Source organism: Oryctolagus cuniculus, chromosome 20 (assembly GCF_051225735.1).
Source record: "Oryctolagus cuniculus isolate XC-2025 breed Fujian yellow rabbit chromosome 20, ASM5122573v1, whole genome shotgun sequence".
NCBI classification, from domain to species: domain Eukaryota; kingdom Metazoa; phylum Chordata; class Mammalia; order Lagomorpha; family Leporidae; genus Oryctolagus; species Oryctolagus cuniculus.
Genome location: NC_142886.1, coordinates 43503259 through 43524381, shown reverse-complemented (window position 1 = coordinate 43524381; position 21123 = coordinate 43503259). Strand labels below are relative to the sequence as shown.

The 21123-nt window shown below is 54.8% G+C and overlaps 1 protein-coding gene across 2 annotated transcripts; it reads left to right on the top strand.

Moving 5' to 3' along the window:
- Nucleotides 1-3705: 3705 nt before the first annotated feature.
- On the top strand, nt 3706-5318 carry LOC127482640 (interferon alpha-inducible protein 27-like protein 2). Of its 2 annotated transcripts, none has more exons than XM_070065566.2 (4): nt 3706-3938; nt 4034-4063; nt 4510-4671; nt 5102-5318. In XM_070065566.2, the coding sequence occupies exons 1-4, from the start codon at nt 3932-3934 to the stop codon at nt 5179-5181; spliced, it is 279 nt and encodes a 92-aa protein (XP_069921667.2). In that variant the 5' UTR covers nt 3706-3931; the 3' UTR covers nt 5182-5318. The 2 variants fall into 2 exon arrangements, with proteins under 2 accessions (XP_069921667.2, XP_051695100.3); XM_051839140.3 differs by having other exon boundaries at nt 3787-3934.
- Nucleotides 5319-21123: the final 15805 nt, after the last annotated feature.

The window sequence follows — 21123 nt, the reverse complement described above, 5'->3', positions numbered from 1 at the left end:
CCCTCCCGGGCCACAGCAGAGAGCTGGCCTGGTAGAGGAGCTGCTAGGACTAGAACCCGGTGCCCACATGGGATGCCGGCACCCCAAGTGGAGGATTAACCTAGTGCGCCCCCGCCGGCCCCTGTGCAGGGTCTTTGCAGGGGTGTTTGTAAGGCTGTTGTTCTGCTGTTGGCCTCTTCTGGGAAACCTGTGTGAGATGTGGCTTTTCCAGTTCCCGGATCTCAGGAAGGGGGTTGGAAACATTCGCTGTCATATCTGGAGCACTGGGAGCTACTTCTTCCTTCTCCAGTGCCTGCAAGGTCTTGGCACGGGAGCTCTCTGGGCTTGGAATGTTTTTATGAGAAGAACTTGAATTATGAACCCAGGTACTTAATGTGTAGGTTCCTCAGGGTTTCTGTTTCCCCTACAGTGAGTTTCTCAGTGAGTGTTTCTTATTGTCAGACTGACAGGCATAAAGCTGCTTGCAACTCTCTATTCTCCTTTTCCTGCTGTGAGAATTGTTCTTATTCTAAATGATGATAATTTTGGTTTTCTTTCATTTCTTTCATTGATAAACTAGTTAGAAATTGTGCTGTTTGGGGACAGCATTATGGCATAGTGGATTAAACCACCATCTACAAATCGGCATCCCATATGGGTGCCGCCGGTTCAAGTCCCCACTGCTCCACTTCTCATCCGGCCCCCTGCTCACGTGCCTGGGAAAAGCAGTGGAGGATGGCCCATATGCTTGGGCCCCTACATCCATGTGGGAGACCCAGCAGAAGCTCCTGGCTCCTGGCTTTGACCTGGCACAGCCCCAGCTGTTGCAACCATTCGGGGAGTGAATCAGCAGATGGAAGATGTCTCCCCCACTCTTCTCCCTTTCTCTCTGTAACTCTGCCTTCCAAATAAGTGAAAAATCTTTTTTTTTTTTTTTGACAGGCAGAGTTAGTGAGAGAGAGAGACAGAGAGAAAGGTCTTCCATCCGTTGGTTCACCCCTAAATGGCCACTGGAGCCGGCGCCCATATGGGATGCTGGCGCTTCAGGCCAGGGCGTTAACCCGCTGTGCCACAGTGCAGGCCCCCTAATGCTCACATAACCACCCCCTGCCTCTAACTTGGTTTTTTGTTTGTTTGTTTGTTTGTAGATTTATTTGAAAGGTGCATTAGCAGGAAGCTGGATCAGAAGTGGAGCTGCTGGGACTCCAAGAGGTGCCAACTCTTAACAGCAGAATTTAAACACAAAAAGGTATTTCAAGGCCGTCGCCGTGGCTCACTAGGCTAATCCCCGCCTGCAGCGCCAGCACTCCGGGTTCGTGTCCGGATAGGGGTGCCGGTTCTGTCCTGGTTGCTCCTCTTCCAGTCCAGCTCTCTGCTATGGCCTGGGAAAGCAGTAGAAGATGGCCCAAGTCCTTGGGCCCTTGCACCAGCATGGGAGACCCAGAAGAAGCTCCTGGTTCCTGGCTTCGGATCTGCACAGCTCTGGCCATTGCGGGCAATTGGAGAGTGAACCATCGGATGGAAGACCTCTCTCTCTCTCTCGGCCTCTCCTCTCTCTCTGACACTCTGACTTTCAAATAAATAAATAAATCTTAAAAAAGAAAATGCTCATTAGGAGGTGCTTATCCCAGAGGATCTGGGTTTGACTCCAGTTCCAAATCGTGGCTCCAGCTCCTGCCAGTGCAGACCCCGGGAAGCAGAGCTGATGGCTCAAGTGATTGGGTTCCTGCTGCCTGCATGGGAGACCTGGGTTGAGTTTCAGGCTCCCAGCTTCATTGTGGGCATCTGTGGAGTGAATCAGGGGACAGGAGCTCACTTGATCACTCGCTCCAACTCTCAGAAAATAAATTTAAAAATTTACAAGAGAAAACCAAGAATAGTAATTAACAATAAAAAAATTAGGGGCTGGCTTTGTGACACAGCCGGTTAAGCTGCCACCTGTGACGCTGGCATCTGACATTAGCGTCAGTTCAAGTCCGGATGCATCTCTTCTGATCCAGCTCCCTGTGGCGCACCTGGGAGAGCAGTGGAAGATGGCCTCTGTCGCCGTGTGGGAGACCCAGATGGAGTCCCAGCTGCCTGGCTCAGCTTGGCCCAGCCCTGGCTGTTGGGGACATTTGGGGAGTGAACCAGCAGATGGAAGCTCTCTCTCTCTTTCCCTCTGTCACTATTTCAAATAGATGAATACACAAATCTTAAAAAAAAAAAAAAAGGTTGGGATGACTTTCTAAGCACAAACAAAATTGAAAGCATCACTGATCTGTCATACATACCAAGTTATTGTGCACAGGTTTGCGGGGGGTGGGGGGGTTGGTAAGCCTTCCTTGGACAAGGCCCCTAAGGCTTGCTCAATTTTGCCGCACTTCCGCATCCCAGAGACTCAGTGTTTCCAACAATCCAAGATGGCCCCCAGGGGCGGTACCAAGCCTGACAGCAGACTTCCATACTTGTGAACTGTATATGTCCTCGGCTGTGATAGGCCCTTGAAGGTGTGCCCGGCTCATGTCCTGCCTTACCTTGCAGCTGGTTGGCTCGGTTCCCTGTGTCCTGGACGGCCCCCTTTCTGTGTCTATAAAAGCTCTTCCCCTCCCAATAAAGTGGAGAACCCAGCTGCGCTCTGGGCCTCAACGCATCTCCCGGCTCTGGTGTGGTTCCTTTGCTGGCCACGCTCATCATCCCGCTGGGCCCCAGAGCTCCCCAGGCTGGCCCTGCGGAGATCTATCGGGCCTGCTGCCCCGTGATGAGCAGCACAGGTTAAAAACTCCATACACACAAATTATTCCTTTTAAAATCTATATTTATTTTCATTGTATTTGAAAGGCAGAGTGAGAGACAGAGGTCTTCCATGTGTCGGGTCACTGCTCAGATGCCCACAGCAGCCAGGCCGGGCAATGCAGGCCCCCAGCAAGCTGGCAGGAGCCCCAGCAGTTCAGCCACCTCCACAGTGCACATGGCAGGAAGCTGCATACAAAGTGGAGCTGCTGGGACTTGAACTCCAACAGCACGAATCCCTAACAGCAGTCTAAACACTGCACCACCCACCCACCCGATGCACAAGTTTAAGCTAAAGCCAAAACATTATCAGTTACTTTAGTCTTTTTTTTTTTTTTTTGAAAAAAGTTATTTTATTCATTTGAAAGGCCGAGTTGCAGAGACAGTGAGGGGAAGAATGAGAGTGACAGACAGAGAATCTTCCATCTGCTGGCTCACTCCCCAAGTGGCCACCGTGGTCAGGAGCCAGGAGCTCCATCCCTGGCTCCCACGTGGGTGCAGGGGCCCAAGTACCAGCGCCATCCTCCGCAGCCCTCCCAGGCCTGGAGGCTGGACCGGAAGGGGAGCAGCCTAGGGGATGCCAGTGTCACAGGCGGCAGCTTCAGCCTCCCAGCCACAACGCAGGCCCCCTCTTTTATTTTCTTTATAAATAATTACAGATACGCTTAGGTTTCTAAAGCTACCTTCCAAGGAGATAGCTTCTACCAGGGATGACACTGCCCCCTAGAGGACATTTGGAAACTTGCAGGGGCGCGCCTGAGGCACACAGATGGGGAGAGAAGCCAGCCTGTCTGTTTTTAATCAGAGTTATTGTCGGTGAGAAGTTTAAAAAAAAAAAAAAAGTGTGAGTGACACAGCTGCAGGTCGGCCAGCGCGGGGAAAGCCCTGGCCCCCGACCGCCGCAGCCGCGCCGACGGCCGCCCTCGGGTCAGAAGAGCCCTGTTCTTCCCGCAGGTTCCCCAGGTGCGACGGAAGCCCCCCCACCCCACACCGCCAAAAGGGCAGGTGCAGCGGTTGGGAGGAGACTGGGGTGCAGTTGGCCAGTGGGGGATGGCGGGACGGGCGAGCAGAGGACCGGAGTTGGGGGCGGGACGGGGCGGTGCCCCGGGTTGCTCCCTGGTTATAAAGCCCCGTGGCCATCCTCGAGTCCTAGCCAGGTCTGCTGGACGACGGCCTCGCGATGGTGGGTGAGTCTTGTCCCCACCCTGGAGGGGGGGGGGTCCGCATCAGCGACTCGCTGACCCCTCCCTCCCCGCCCATTCCCTGCCCTGTCTCCACCCAGGAATGCTGGTGGGCGCTGTCGTGGCCGGGAGTGAGTGACCTGCACGCCCACAGTCGCGAGGCCTTCAGCTGGGACTTTGGGGGACCTTAGAGACGCGGCACGGGTGGGGTCCACAAGGCTGGCTCCCCCTCCCCAGCTGCTGGGGTTGGGGGCGGCCTGGGCCGGTGGGCGGGACTCTGGGGAGAAGCAGACACGGGGCGGGTGGGGAGGGTGGGGGGCGGGGAGGACAGGGAGGACAGGGAGCAGACAGGACCACCAGCAAATAGAGTGGCCTGTTCCAGCCTCAGGAGGGCGGTGACTTCCCCAGCATGGCACAGCGCGCGAGACCCCTGGTCCTCGCCTGGCCCCTTCCCCTCTTCTGCCCCTCTTCTTTATCTTGGGAACCCCCTCCAAGCTGCAGCCTCCAGGAGCAGCCAGGAGGTTCTCAGGGGCTCCGTCCGCTGAGCGACCCCCATCCCGCCCTCTTCCCCTCGCAGCTGTGGCGGTGGGGGCTGTGCCCGTGGTCCTGGGCACCTTGGGCTTCACTGCCGCAGGGATCGCCGCCGGCTCCGTAGCGGCCAAAATGATGTCCGCAGCAGCTGTGGCCAATGGGGGCGGAGTGGTCGCAGGCAGCGTGGTGGCCACTCTGCAGTCCGTGGGTAAGTGGCCTTGTCCTGTCCCTGCAGTGCCCCCACCCTCAGCATCCTGCCTCTACTGCCAGGTTCTCTGGCTCCTCCTGAGTGTGGGAGTAGCTGGTGCCGGATGCGGGGGAGGGCGAGGGGGGCCCCTAGGAGCATGATGCCTGGGCTGGGGTCAGCCCTGCTGGGCTCTGACACCTGGGTGACCTGGGCAGGTCCCCCTCATCCTGCCTCAGAGGTATACTATGTAAAGTGAGGGAACCCCCTCGTCTCTCAGTGCCCATCCTCCACTCACCCTGTCTTTCACCCTCCAGAGAGCATCCTTTGCCCAAAACAGAGCCTTGAGAGGGGAGGCGTGGGGAGGGGTGGTCTCAGGACAGGGAGGAGGAATCCGGGTGGGATCTCGGGGTCTCAGCCTAGCTCTCTGGGGCTCACGCTCTGTCTTCCCCAGGGGCCGCTGGACTTGCCACGTCATCCAATGTCATCCTCGGCACAGTTGGGTCGGCTTTGGGTGCCTTGGCAATGATTTAAGAAGACACCCCTTCTCTCCCAGCTGAACCCAGTGCCAACGAGGCCCAGCCAAGAGAAAGTGGACCCCCAGGAACTCCCTCTCCCTCCCCTAACCCAACTAATCAGAAACATACTGAATAAAATTACCTGCAAATGCATCTCCTGGCTTCACTTCCTGTGACTCTGGTGGCAGTTGTGAGCTGTGGATTTCGTCTCCTCCTCCTCCCAGAGGGACAGGGAAGATGGCAGGTGGACCAGGCACAGAAGCAGCCGGTGGGACACTTTGCTGGGTCTCAGGTTTACAGGGAGAGGCCCTATGGCCCGGGGGTGTTGGGGGGCCTTCCGTGGGCCTCAGTGTACCCCTCATTCAGTGTGGGAGGTGATAGAGGGTCCCGGTGGGAGGCAGGGTGAGCGGTCGCCACTGGCCCCAGAGTCCCCATCCTTCCCTATGAAATGGCACCAGATGCCCGAGGTGAGCCAGACACTGCCCTATCCGTGCCAGACCTCAAGTCTCACCAGCAGGCGACCAGGAAAGCACCCAGAAAATGCAGCGTGCTGAGTGCTGTCGGGCTCTGGGCATTGCAGGCACTGGAGCCGGACTCGGGCACAGTCACCACGCAGGCTGAGTTTGTACACGAAGCTCTGAAACCCTGCCTCTGCCCTCAGCTAAAGAGCCAGTCCTGGTGCACACGACAGACGCTGCACTAGACAGGAAGGGTCCACACTGCCCCCAGGTTACAGGGTCAGCAAGAACTGGGTGCTTACTCAGGCAGGTGGAACGTGCAACATCATTTTTGGGGCAGGGACGGGCGCCAGACAGAGCTGAGAGCACAGTGGAGGCAGGCATGTGTTCTCACAGGGGATATCTGAGGAGGCTTCCCGGAGGAGGTGGCGGGTGGGCAGGCCATTCAAAGGCGGGTGAAAGTCTCACAGAGGAGGATGGTGACAGAGGGAAAGGTGTCTGGGGAGAGCAGGTGCCAGCCGCCAGGCAGAAGTGGCGGAGAAAGACGGGGAATTAGGGGTTCCTGTGGCAGCGCAGGTGGAAAGCAGATCCCTGTCAGAAGCCGGCTGGAGGAAGGGGCCATGTAGGCTGCCATGGAAGGGACCCCCAGGCGTGGGGTCCTGCGGGGGAGGTGGGTCCATGCCTGACCGACCCCGGCCACCTTTGGCTCCATCCATTTGCAGTGTCTTGCGCTGAGCTCCATAGGTTGCTGCTGCTGCTGTAATTTCGTAGGACAGAGAACAGGGCCGCGCACCCCAGAGAGGATGAAGGCTTTCCTGGCCCCGGAAGCAGCGCTCGCGTCTCCCTCTCCCCCCAGCAACCCTGGGTCTGGCTTGCCTCATGAGCCAGTGAGAAGGGAGGCACAGGGTCGGGGTCAGGGGTCTGGGCTCAGGCATTAAACAGTGACCGCGTACAAGTCTCACAGCGACTCCCAGAAGCTAGGAAGAGACCTGCAACCCTCGGGAGACTTCAGAGGCACACGGCCCTGCCACCGGGATGTTGGGCCTCCGACTTCCTTCCTGAGCACTGGGCTCTCCCGTTCCACCCTCTCCTGTCCGCCTCCCGGCGCAGAGCCCTGGACAACCTTGCTGCACCCAGACCTCAGCCCTAGCTCCTCCTCTGCTTCCGTCACTGCAGGGGAGGTCACCCTGTCCCGTTGCCTTGAGGGCCACCTGTAGTCTCAGGACCTGCGGTTGGATGCAGACCGACGCGGCCCATTGGCCTGGGGGCCCACAAGGCTCAATCGCCGTGGCCGTGTGAGTGACCCCTCACAGAGCTGCTCCCAGACGGCTGTGGGGGCTCGGGGTGGGGCAGCCCTTTCCCTGAAACCCCAGACAGGCCGAGGCCTGCTCAGCCCTGCTGCCCCTCTGCTCACAGCCTTCTACCACAAACCCTGCTGCCTCACCCTGCTCTGGGGGCGGAGGTGTGGCATGGTGGTTAGAGCCCCACTTGGGAGGGGAACATGAGGGTGCTTGCATTCCAGTCTGGGCTCCGCTCTGGTTTCCAGCTTCCTGCTCGCGCACACCCTGGGAGGCAGCAGGCGATGACTCAAGTGTCTCAGTCCCTGCCCCCCATGCGGGAGACCTGGATGGTGTTACCGGCTCCTGCCTCTGGTCTGGTCCAGCCCCTGCTGTGGATGGCATTTGAGGCATGAACCTGCAGATGGGAGATTTATCTGCGTCTGTCTGTCTCTCTGCCTTTCAAATTAGATAAACAAATACTTGGAGATTGGATTTTATTAAAAAAAAAAAAAAAGTGAAATCCATCTAGCCCGGCCAGTCCGCCTGCCTCAGCCTCTCCTGTCCCAGGCCAGGCCACCGCATCTCTCACCAGGATGCTGACCGGAGCGCTCTGACTCTGAGTCTCTGACCCAGCATCTGTACTTCAGCAGCTCAGGCCAAAGCCTTGGATCTGTCCTTCACCCCTCACTTTCCCACCTCTTCCCACGTCTCTCCCGGTGGCAAGTCCTGTCAGCCTCTCCTCTGGCACACGTCCAGAACCTGGTCATTTCTTTCATCTCCATTGCTGACACTCAAGTCCTCGAGCGCCTCTCATTGCCCAAAACCAGGGATGCAAAACACCGAGGGTGGGGCCGCCGCTGTGGCATGGCTGGTAAAGCCGGTGCCTGCAGTGCTGGCATCCCATATGGGTACCAGCTCAAGTCCCGGCTGCTCCACTTTCCGATCCAGCTCTCTGTTATGGCCTGGGAAAGCAGTAGAAGATGGCCCAAGTGCTTGGGCCCCTGCACCCGCGTGGGAGTCCCAGAGGAAGCTCCTGGCTCCTGGCTTCGGATCAGCACAGCTCCAGCCATTGCAGCCATTTGGGCAGTGAACCAATGGAAGGAAGACCTCTCTCTCTCTGTCTCTCTCTCACTGTCTAATTCTATCTCTCAAAAAAAAAAAAAAGTCACTTCACACCTATAGGAATAGACACTTTCGGGAAAACTGATCATCACAAGTGTTGGGGAGGAAGTGGAGACGTGGAAATGCTGTCGGCAGGAATGTAAAATGGTACACCTGCTATGGAGAACAGCATGGCACTTCCTCAAAGAAATTAAAAATACAATTAGCACATGATCCAGTAATCCAACCCACTCCTAGGAAAACAGAATCTTGAAGAGAGATTTCTACACCCGTGTTGGCAGCAGCTCGTCAGCTGATGAGTGGAAAAACAAGCTATAGGCACACAGCCAACAGAAAATTATTCATCTTACAAAGGAGGGAGGGAGACTGGAACACAAGCGGCAACATGGATGACATTATGCTGCGTGAGATAAAAGAGCAAGGCTGGAGGCGCCCCCGTCTGGGAGTTACTAGCACAGTACGACTCCCAGAGATGGCCCGGGGAGGGGCGGCTGCCGGGGCTGGGGGCTGAGCAGCTCTCTTCCCACAGGGTCTGGACTTCCAGCTTTGTCACCTGAGATGGTCTGGAGCTGGACAGCGGGGATGCTGCACGAGAGGGGGAGGTGCTTCATGCCACCGAGCCGAATCCTTGAGACGGTTGAGACGCCACATGTCGTGTATATTTTACGGCATCTAAAAGGAGACGGGGCGGCACTGTGGCACAGTGCTGCCACACTGCCCCTGGGGACACCAGCATCCCATATGGGGGTGCTGGTTGGAGTCCCGGCTGCTCTGTTTCCAATCCAGCTTCCGGCCAGTGCGGTGGAAGAGGACCTAAGCTTGGGTCCTGGGCACCACTGTGGGAGACCCAGGCAGAGTTCCTGGCTCCTGGCTTTGGCGTGACCCAGCCCTGGCTGTTGTGGGCAACTGGGGAGTGAGCCAGCAGATGGAAAGTGTCTCTTTCTCTCCCCCTCTCTCTGTCACTCTTTCAAATAAATGAATAAAGAAATCTTTAAAAATAAAGAAATAAAAGAATGTGGACGCCGTGGCTGCCCTGCCCGGGGCCGGCCACGCCTTGGAGCAGGGGACATTCTGCAAGCATGTGTCAGGAGGAGGAGGCCCTCACTGACCAGCTCCCGAGGCGGCAAGGGAGGAGCACCCGAAGAAATGAAACTCACCCAGGCCCTGGCGTGGGGCCAACAGCTCAGGGCCCTGGCAGGGAAGTGGCCTGAACCTTGGCCCCTGGCCGGCCAGGAGCCTGAGCCAGCAGACCTCTGCACAGGTCAGGAAGCCACTGTGAAGGTCTCTGAGCCGCCCCATTGGATAGGACCTGGTGGTGGTCAGGGACCTAATCCCGCCCTGCACTTAGCAATGAACCAATCAATGCCCAGAGTCCAGGAGGGCAATCGCTCCTCTCCCATCGTACACACCCAATGTGGGTGTGGGGGAAACCCCACCGGGGGCAGCACCTTCACCTGACAGTGCGGAAGGCTGAGCTGTGCAGTCGGGTGGGTGAGGCCTGGGAGAACTGCTTCTCAGACCACTACCTGCCCTGTGGAGAGACCCCTGCCCTGGCCTTGGAGGGGTCGGAGCCGGGTCTGTTTGGCCACAGGCTCCCCACAGAGGTGGACCAGCAGAGGCCTTGGTCACGCTTGGTGGTGGCGGGGACAGTTCTTCCTCTGGAAGTGGAAAGGGGAGCACACGGCACATTGGCCGCTGTGAGGGCAGAGGCCCCAGGTCTGCAGGAGGGGAGGCAACCCCCAGGCCCACCAGGGAGTCTCCTGCATTCCTCAAGCTCCCAGGAACCCTGCTATGGGGAGTGGGGCCAGGCGCAGCCCTGCCGAGAAGGGAAAGGAAGGCTTAGACCCAGGCAGCAGCTGGGGGCTGGCAGGTCCCCATCTCACCCCGCAGCGGGAGAGGCTGAAGCCCAGGAAGGCATCCGGGTGGGCACAGGGCAAGTCAGCAACCAGAACCCAGACCCTGTCGCTGCTGGGCCACAGGACCCCGAGGGCACTCACAGGCTGACCGAGGTGTCTAAGGCTCTGGTGTCCTCCCAGTGGCAACATGGGACCATCCGCTTTCTCGGAAGGGAGCGTAACAGGGGCAGCGCTCTGCCTGATTGGTGCCACGCAGTGGCTCAGAGCCCTGCCCTCTCTCCTCCCGCGGTGTGGGGGCTACTTCCAGATGCTCCCAAACCCGCAGAGCCCGCAGCTTCTCACGCTGATGACTTAGCTTGGGCTCCGGAAAACCGAGGTTCTGTTCATTCACTGCACCCCTGCCCACCTCAACTCACCCAGCCCAGGTCAGCGCTCAAGGGGAGCTGAGCTGGGGCCAGGCCACTTGTTCCCGAGGACGCGGGCCTGGGCTTGAACCTCTGCTCACAGCCGAGCAGAGCGGCAGCAGCCCTGGGTGCAAGCAAGGAGGAGCGCAGGGCAGGGAGTTCCTCTGCTCCCTCCCCTGCCTCACTGCCCGCCTTGGGGAGGCTCAGACTGAGTTTGTGGATGGTCCCTGCGGCCTGAGGGGGTGACGCTGCTCAGGGGCCCGGCTCCAGATGGCAAAACCGTCCCACTGTGGAGCAAGTTCAAACCGCAAGAGCAAAGGAAACCAGTAAGCCACGGTCACCTCTGGGAAGACAAATTCATCCAGGCCAGGTGCCAGTCAAAGTGCACCTGTGCCTTGCTGATGTGAGCATGCGCAGTCTTCTTCAGGGAAATGGAATTCTCGTACATTCCAGGGCCAGGAGTGCTTCCTTCCTGCATAGTCAGGAACCCACAATCCTCCTTTGTCGCTCCCCCGCTTCATGGAGGAACGACACTAAACCCTGCCTAGGCTTCATATCCGAGTCACGGCACCATTATGTTGCTCCCCGTCTTCGTGGAGGAACGACACAGGACCCTGCGCTGTTCTTTCGTCTGCTCGGCCCTCCCCGGGTTTGCTGCTGGTTCTTCCCATTTGGCTACCGACCCTTCCACCTCAGTGGAAGGGCGGTTCCCCCTGCCGCTTTCCCCACTTCCGCGGGGGAGCGGCATACCGCCAGCCGGCTCTCTCGGGGGCTGCTCAGGTGTTCCTTCAGCTAGATGTTCCTGGTGCATGTTGTCTCTCTCCTCCTTTACAGTCCTCTTCCACCAATCCCAACTCTGCTACCCACACACCGAGTACGCTGCTCTCCTCCAATCAGGAGCAGGTCCTGCTGTTTATTGGTTGAACTGGAGGCAGCTGTGTAGAAGCTGTTTCCTCCTCTCCCAGCGCCAGATTGTGGGAGAGCAGATGCATAGAATAAGTCTTAATTCGAATAACAGTCTAGTCTGAGTTGCTCCCCACACTCCTTGTCCTGATCTTTGAGTGCCATGGGCAGTGCCCCTCCTCCGCACCCCCGATCTATAGCACAAAACATTTTGGATTAGATGACAAATGGCATGGAGCCCTAATCCCACATTTGAGTTACACGAAGACTACAGGATGCCACTGCTCTGGTCTAAGCTCTTGCCCTGGGTCCCAACACACCAGGCTGAAAACCAAAATGGAGTCACTCAGGCTAAAGCTGCATATCACCAAACTGAAACTAAGTTGTTACATGATCTGAGAAGTCAGAGAGCTAAAAGCTGAATTTCTCAAGAAGGCAGGTTCAGTCAGCACGATAATAAAATTGCTCTTCTTTCCTCGTTACCAAACTAACCAACAGGGTAATCCGAAGGAACCTTACCTTAACCTAAGGAAAGTAACATTGAAATTGTCCATCAATGTTTTCTTTTTGTTTCTGCTTTTCAACACTTTTGCATCTGTAAACCCACGGCCTCAGCTGAGCTCACTGGGTCACTCCCGCTTTGCAGAATGAAGTGCTGTCTCCTTCCCCAGCAGAAAACAGAGCCAAGATCTTTACATTGTTGGCCGGCGCCCCGGCTCACTAGGCTAATCCTCCACCTTGCGGCGCCGGCACACCGGGTTCTAGTCCCGGTTGGGGTGCCGGATTCTGTCCCGGTTGCCCCTCTTCCAGGCCAGCTCTCTGCTGTGGCCAGGGAGTGCAGTAGAGGATGGCCCAAGTGCTTGGGCCCTGCACCCCATGGGAGACCAGGATAAATACCTGGCTCCTGCCATCAGATCAGCGCGGTGCGCCGGCCGTAACGCGCTAGCCACGGCGGCCATTGGAGGGTGAACCAACGGCAAGGAAGACCTTTCTCTCTGTCTCTCTCTCTCACTGTCCACTCTGCCTGTCAAAAAAAAAAAAAAAAAAAAAAAAGATCTTTACATTGTTGCAGTTTTGTCTTTTGACATCAGTAGTAACCAGAGTCAGGGTAGGGAGGCAGGCTCTGAAACCATGGGGCAGAAAGAGAGGAGACCACGTGCACCTTAGATCAGACCTCAGACCACCTGCACTTAGATCAGACCTCCACACCAGACCACCTGCACCTTAGATCAGACCTCCACACCAGACCACCTGCACCTTAGATCAGACTTCCGTCTCACCGTCCTCAGCCTGCACATGCGAGCTGGCAGGGTCAGGGGCAGTTACAGAAACAGGGTGTGGAGATTCTGTTACAGTTGACTACACAGGGTCCTGTTTCAGCAAAACAAGAAAGTTCCTTGTCAGACACACGAAAATCACCCTTTGCCTGGTAACAACAGCAGGAGTCAATGAATAATTTCCCTGTGGTGGTGCCGAACAAGAACCCACACTAGTTGGAAGCCCCGCACCAGGCCCGCTCGCCGCTGCACAGAAAGCCAATCACTGACATCAGGGTGGTGGAAGACAGCAGGTGGGCAGCCTGTGCTGAAGCCCCAGGCTCCCTGAGAAGTGAGCGCTGAAGACTGAAACTGGGCTGGGAGGTGCCTGATCAGCTCGTGCCCAGCCTCCTGTTGGTCAGTGAGGCCCAGCTTCCTGTTGGTCAGTGAGGCCACGCCCTCCTGCTCCTTAGGGAATTCACCATGGCCAGGTGGGCTCCCTTGGTCCAGGCTTACCTGACAGTGGCTGTTCCATTCCGCCCAGACCTGGAATTCCCCTACACAAACCATCCCAGGACAACACTGGCCATCAAGGTTCTTATCTATTGGAGAAGCCAATGACTCCCCCCTTTTTTTTAAGAGTGATTAATTTATTTGAAAGTCAGAGTTACACAGAGAGAGGAAGACATACACACACACACACACACACACACAGAGAGAGAGAGAGAGAGAGAGAGAGGATCTTCCATGTGCTGGTTCATTACTCAAATGGCCTCAATGGCCAGGGCTAGGCTAGGCTGAAGCCAGGAGTCAGGAGCTGCTTCTGGAACTCCCATGTGGGTGGTGGGGCCCAAGCGCTTGGACCATCCTCTGCTGTTATCCCAGGCACATTAGCAGGGAGCTGGATCAGAAGTGAAGCAGCTGGGTCTTGAACAGGTGCCCATATGGGGAACAGCTGGCTGCCTAACCCACTATGTCACAATGCCGGCCCCCACCAACGACCCCTTGAGTCCAGGGGTTAGAGCCTTGGAAGGCCAGCTGTATCACTCTCTCAAGTCAGTGAATTCCTTTTGACAAAGGACAGGCTAATGGAGACACCCAGAGGCTGGGTCCTGCTCTTATATGATGGGGTTCAGTTTCAGTAGGCCTTGAACTGGCTGACGGGAGCTGTATGGAATCACCCCGCGACGCCGAGCTGCAGCCTTGGTTCCTCTCCACCAGCCTCCCTCGCTGGAAGGTTTTCTACTTCCTACGCAAATAAAGCTTTTCTTCTCTTCTTCTGTTACATCCGGCCTCATCATTCTGCTTTGACTCTCGGACATCAACTCAGATCCCATCCGTGATGTTCCCGCAGTATTAGGTTGGGAGCTAACAAAACGAGCTCTGGGCTCTAGGACACCAGCATCAACATGAGTGCCAGTCCCGGCTACTCTGCTTCCAATCCAGCTTCCTGCTGCTGTGCCTGGGAAGGCAGCAGATGGTGGCTCAAGCACGTGGGCCCCTGCCCATATGGAATTCCCTGCCCATATGGAATGCCAAGATGGAGTTCCTGGCTCCTGGCTTTGGCCTGCCCCAGTGCCAGCTGTTGCAGCCACTTGGAGAGTGACCAGGGGATGGAAGATTTCTCTTTCCATCTCTCTGTTGTTCTGCCTTTCTCTTTTTTTTGGGGGGGGGGTGGAGTGAGGTAGTTAAAATAATCTTTATTTTTAGAAGCTAATAAGTGCATTACAGGAAACTGAAAAATAGAGACAAAGAACAGAGTCATCCATAGTCAAAAGCAGTTTAGTTCACCACGTCCTCCTGGGTCCTCCTGGGTCCTCCTGGGTCCTGTGTGTGTACAACATCCTCTTTTATTGACTGCGCCCACAGAGAATGTATGGATCACACTTTCTCACACCTTATGAATTTTGTGCCAATTCAACATCCCAAAGCTATGAGTATTTTGATAACCAAGAGTACACACTATACCGACTCAATCTGTAAGGAACAAATGCAATTCTCATTTTCCTGGGGACAAAAATTTTGTAAAAGACAAAAATAGCCAACAGGCCTCTAAATACAAGTTTGTCCCAGTTACAATGCAGGTGCTGCATTCTCTTGCTGCCCAATTTAAAACGACACACACACACAGCAATGGTGCATGCTAAGTGTAAGGTTTCTAAGAGAATTTGTGATCAGGTTGGTATTACTGAGACATTAGCAAGAAGGTATGTTTCCATTCAATCACTTAATGTGCTCCTCTAGCCCAGCCAAAGGGAAGTCACCGTGGCTTCCACCAAATTGTGAATGAAACACTTCTGTGTGCATCTCTCCTGTTACACTTCCTCCTGCCCCTCTGCTGCCAGCCAGTGAGGAAGTTGTGCTGCACACGGCTCAGAGGTCGTCTCACAATTCCAGGCCCCAAATGCATCGTTTCTATCAGTTATAACCAAGAGATGCACACACGTTCCTAATTCACCAGCTCTCCTCATCACACACTGCCGCCCCAGGACACCTGCAAAGCTTAGATGTTGTAAAGTACGAACTTTGCTCACCACCAACACAGGCACTTTATCAAAAACACACGCATACTGATACCAGTCTAATCTGAAACCATGGAGAGGAAGGGGAGTTAAAGTCACAGCAAAGACAAAGGGAGGGAAATAAGACGCCTGAGACAGCCTTGGAAAGCGGCTGCTTGCAGTTAGGTGCGGCAGCTCCTGGGAGCATCCTGCCTACTGGAGAAAGACGTCCTCCCCCCGTGACTCCTGCCGCAAACCCGTGGTCAGCATCTCCTTCTATAAACACGCTTGACCAAGTGTGGTCTCGAGCAGCGTAGACAGGTTCCCCATCTCGTCCTAAGCCGTGTGGGCTGCAGTGTACACCCGCCAATGCTGCACCATAAGCCACGATGCCGATGAACCTACGGATATTCTGAGAAACCGTGGCTCAGGGCTCAGTCTTCGGGGGCTGACCCCCACAGGTCCACTGGCGTGAATGACCTGCTCTGGCTCCTCCACTCAGTCTCTGGTGCGTGTTTGAAAGAACGAGGATCACCATAGCAGAGACACTAGTAAGAACCCTTCCCTCCCCACTTCCTGCCTCCATGCCAGTGACGGGGCTGGGACATCTCCCTCCAAGAGGAGGGTTAACCAAGTCACTTCCTAAAAACTTCCAAAAGGAATGTCTACATAGGGATTAGCTTACTACCTCTACTTTTAGCACACTTTGGACACTAGAACGTCTCTGTCTTGAATACACAGCAAGATTAACGAAAGTGCACAGACAGAACAATTGGCAGACAATCTGAATGGTCCAACAGGAAGCGAAACCTGCCCTGCCCACTTCTTCCCCTAGCCCACACCCAGGGACCGGTCAGCACTCTCCCCAAACTCCACACTCCACTCTCAAAAGGCAACCCAACCACACCCGTGTAATAACAAAATAACTTAAATGGCTGCTATTTTTAGCACGCTGAAATATCTGGAGATTAGATGTTTCCGGTAAGGACTCCAGTTTTCCACTATCCACACCAGAGCCCCTAAAAGACTCAGGTAATGAAGGGTCTAACGTGGAAGTGTCCTCTCAACGAGAACATTCTGGCCTAGAACTCTTTCCCTCCCCTTCCCCACCATCCCAGGGGACAGGAATGAGCGTCTGCCATGCTTCGAGGGAATTTGAACAATTTCACTTCTTGAAATGGACACTTTGAGATGCCATGACTTTTTTTTTTAAAGATTTGTTTATTTATTTGAAAGGCAGAGCTGGAGAGGGAGAGAGAGAGAGAAAGAGAGAGAGAGAGAGAGTCTTTATCCACTGGTTTACTCCCCCGACTAACGTAATGGCTGGAGCTGGGCCCATCCGAAGCCAGGAGCCAGGAGCCCCTTCCAGGTCTCCCATGTGGGTGCAGGCGCCCAAGGACTTGGGCCATCTTCTACTGCTTTCCTAGGCCATAGCAGAGAGCTAGATTGGAAGTGGAGCAGCCAAGACTCAGACTGGCGCCCATATGGGATGCCGGCACTGCAGGTGGTGGCTTTATCCGCTACACCACAGTGTCACATCCACCTCCTTTTTTAAAGATTTATTTATTCATTTGAAAGAGTTACAGAGAAGCAGAGAGAGAGAGAGACAGAGAGAGAGAGAGAGAGAGAAGTGCAATGACTGAACAGCCCTTGTCTCACTATTGAGGAACAGCTTTTTTTCATACTATTTGTTGAAATCTTTACTTAAGAGTTAATCTTATGTGTATAAAGTTAATTGAAAAAGATCTCAGTAAAAACCAAGAATGGGAATAGGAAAGGAGGAGGAAGAAGGGTGGGAGTGCAGCTGGGAAGGATCACTGAGTTCCTGAAGTTGTATTTATGAAATGCATGAAGCATGTACTCCTTAAATAAAAGATTCTGAGGGGGAAAAACCCATTTAACTTCCATAAGTGGTTTAAGAACAGTCTTTCCTATGAATTTAAGTCTAAGTAACACACATCCACAGAGAGTGAGCGAATAAGAGAAAGAGAGAGAGAGAGATCTTCCATCCACTGGTTCACTCCCCAAATGGCCACAATAATCAGGGCTGGGCCAGGCTAAAGCCAGGGTCCAGGAATTCCATCTGGGTCTCCCACGTGGGGACAGGGGTCTGAGTCCTTGGGCCATCCTCTGCTGCTGTCCCAGGCACACGAGCAGGGAGCTGGATTGCAAGTGGACCAGCAGAGACTCGAACCAGTGCCCATACGGGCAGCTTAAACCCACCACACCACAATGCCAGTCCCTTTCTTGAGAATTTTAACACAAAGCATCCTCACTGTGTTCCTTTACTGATTCTACCCTGTCATCTGGGAAGACCAGATGTTGCAGGATTTGTTTGCCCTTTGCATACATCACACACATAGCAGAGTAAAACAAAATGCACTAATAGGATGGGCAGTGGCTAACCTCGCCTCACCACAAACACACTGGCCAAAAGCCCTTTGGACATTCTCCTCCTTGTCTCCTACGCGGCCCAAACGCAGCGCTGTCGGCAGCTTGGAGGAGGGAGTCTTCATTCCGTCTCCCAGACAGCATTCACGGGAATTTAATAGAAGGACACCTAGAAATGGATTACTCACTACCTCTACTTTGAACACACTTCATGCGCTTGTGAACATCTAGAAAGACGAGAGGTTTGAAATAAGCACTTAACTGCGTCCACTACATACACAGTAGTGCTGAGTAAGTGTCTTCTAAATAGGAACATTCAGGAGTGCCCAGAGAACCTTCCTGTGGGGAGCAACTCGGACTAGACTGTTACTGGAATTAAGACTTATTCTATGCATCTGCTCTCCCACAATATGGCGCTGGGAGAGGAGTAAACAGCTTCTACCCAGCTGCCTCTCACCAACTTGACAAGCTGCAGGAGCTGCTCCTGATTGGAGGAGAGCGGCGTGCTCGACGTGTGGGCAGCCGAGTTGGGATTGGCGGAGGAGGACTATATAGGAGGAGAGAGACGGCATAGTGGTGTGGGTTGGTTGGAGAGTGCGTTGGAGAGTTCGCGGGGAAGTTCGTTACTTCGTTCTTTCTCATTTCTCTCTACTCATTCTTGCTTTGGGAGTTTGCTGTTTACTTATTCTTACTTTACTATAGAAAGGACTTGTAAAAAAAGGGAACAACAAGCACCCGGTCCGGTGCGGCTCCTCCGTGTGCGGAGGAGCGGCAAGTGGTGCCGTGACTCGGATATGAAGCCTAGGCAGGGCTTAGTGTCGTTCCTCCACGAAGAGGGGGAGCGACATAATGGTGCCGTGACTCGGATATGAAGCCTAGGCAGGGTTCAGTGTCGTTCCTCCACGAAGAGGGGGAGCGACATAATGGTGCCGTGACTCGGATAGGAAACCTAGCTCGGATAGGAAACTTAGGACGGATATGAAACTTAGGAGGGAAGAAACGGGAAGAACTGGGAAAATATCGGAGAGAGAGACTAGCAAACAGCCTAGGGAAAATATCGGAGAGAGAGACTAGCAAACAGCCTAGGGAAAAGCCGGACGAAAAAGGTGCCGGAAGAAGCTATTGAAAGCCTAGGCATAGACTCAGATACGGACTACGGGGGGAAGCTGGGAGAAATCTCTAAGGTCGAAAGCGAAAGTGAAAGCTAGAACAAACAGACTCGGATACGGACTGTGGGGAGAGGCCAGGAGAAATGAGGGAGGAATATTGTTGGAGGAAAGCTTGGGGAAACATACCGGGTAGAGAAAAGTGTTAGGGAAATTGAAGCCGCGGGGGGCAGGCCGAGGCTGAAACGAAAGCCACTTTGGGATTCTCAAGTTAGCCCGGGAATAGGGGGCGAAAAGTTGAAACCAGAAGCTGAAACGTGAGCCTGGTTGGGATCCGTCTGATTAGCCCGGGGAGCAAAGGACGGGAAGCCAAACCGTGGGGCGGAGACGTATGCTGGGTTGAATTCGCCAGGCTAGCCCGGGGAACTTAGATTGAATGCTAGTGGCGGACACGTAAGCTACGCTGTGTTACTCGCGGAAGCCGCCGCGTGCAGAGAGAGCACGGGGCGTGAATAGATAGGGAACGGGGCTGGCGCGAGGCCGTGGTGCAGACGCGAAGGGCGTGGAGACCGCGGAGCGCGCGAAGCCAAGCCGCGCAAAGCCGGGGAAGCTGCGCAGATGAAAGAGGCGCGGGCTGAAGCGGCTCAGCTGGGAAGCCGCCGAGAAGTAGCCTCGGGGCGGGCAGCGGGAAGCTGCGGGGAGAAACAGAAGTTTGGAAGTGGAGTGAGAGAAATAGGAATGCTGGAAGATAGAAGTAAAATGGGAGAAATAGGAATGCCCGGAGATAGAGAAATAGAGAAATAGAGAGGCCTCCCTACAACACTGCAATGTGAGAGCTTGGATTCGGTCTGCCTGATTAGGGAAGTGGTGAGCACCTGCGGGCAGCTAGCAGCTTATGCGCCGCAGGTCACCGAAGACAGGCACATTATCAACACCAATAAGTCACCCCACAACATGGCAATGAGAGAGCTTGGATTCGGTCTGCCTGATTAGGGCGATAAGCACCAGCAGGCAGCTCGACCAGAGTATGCGCCGCAGGTCACCGAAGACAGGCACGAATTAACATCAGTAAGGCCTCCCCACAAAAAGGCAATGAGAAAGCTTGGATTCGGTCTGCCTGATTAAGGCAGTAAGCGCCAGCAGGTGGCTCGACCAGAGTGTGAGCCGCAGGTCACCGAACACAGGCACGCATCAGCGCCTAAAAACCTCCTCACAACATGGCGAAGAGAGGACCCGGATTCGGTTTGCCTGATTGATAGGACTTTTAAGAACCTGTGGCAACTCTAGCAAGTAGAGCAGAGTGTGTGCCGCGGGACACCGAAGACAGGCGCGTATCAACGCCAAAAATAAAAAGAAAGGGGGATCTGTGGGGAGCAAACCGGACTAGACTGAGTTACTGGAATTAAGACTTATTCTATGCATCTGCTCTCCCACAATATGGCGCTGGGAGAGAAGTAAACAGCTTCCGCACAGCTGCCTCCAGTTCAACCAATAAACTGTAGGACTTGCTACTGATTGGAGGAGAGCAGCGTACTCGGCGTGTGGGCAGGCGAGTTGGGATTGGCGGAGGAGGACTATAAAGGAGGAGAGAGACGGCATGTACCAGGAACATCTATGGGGAACATCTAAGGGAACCCGTGCAGCCCTCGAGAAAGCCGGCCGGCGGTGTGCCGCTCCCCTGCGGAAGTGGGGAATGCGGCCAGGGGGAACTGCCCTTCCACGGAGGTGGAAGGGATAGTAGCCAACCCGGGAAGAACCAGCAGCAAACCCAGGGAGGGCCGAGCAGACGAAAGAACAGCGCAGGGTCCTGTGTCGTTCCTCCACGAAGAGGGGGAGCGACATAATGGTGCCGTGACTCGGATATGAAGCCTAGGCAGGGTTCAGTGTCGTTCCTCCACGAAGAGGGGGAGCGACACCCTCCCTTTCTTCCAACTCCTCTCCGCCACCACCTACAGGCAGATGTGACAACTGTCACTCCAATGCGATGTTGCATTTCCCTTCCAGAAGACGGCCCTTCTATGAATGTTAACACAAACTATGCTGAATGTGTTAGTTTACTTGCTCCACTTTTGTCAAACATTGGCAGCCTCTCTCTAGCACACCACTGTCCTGTGCGTGCACAATATATACATCACAGCCACGTTAACTGAAACGCATGGAGCACACAGGGCCATGGTGCGCTCAGTCTCCAGCGCACAGCAACACAACACCTGTCACGACTTATTCCCTCCTTCAACCCAATGCACAAACACACAGAGAGCACACTGTTCACAAAAGTGGCTTAACAGTTCCACTTCCAAGTACAGTACTTCCTACTATTTTAAAAAAAGAGTTATTGGGGCCTGCGCTGTGGCATAGCGGGTAAAGCTGCCACCTGCAGTGTTGGTATCCCATATGGGTGCCAGTTTGAGTCCCAACTGCTCCACTTCTGATCCAGCTCTCTGCTATGGCCTGGGAGAGCAGTAGAAGATGGCCCTGGTCCTTGGGCCCCTGCATCCGTGTGGGAGACCTGGAAGAAGCTCCTGGCTCCTGGCACGATCAGCGGAGTTCCAACCATTGTAGCCAACTGGGGAGTGAACCAGAGGATGGAAGACTCACTCTCTCTCTCCCCCTCTCTCTCTCCTCCTCCTCTTCCTCTCTTTCTCTCTCTATGTAACTCTTTCAAATAAATAAATAAAATA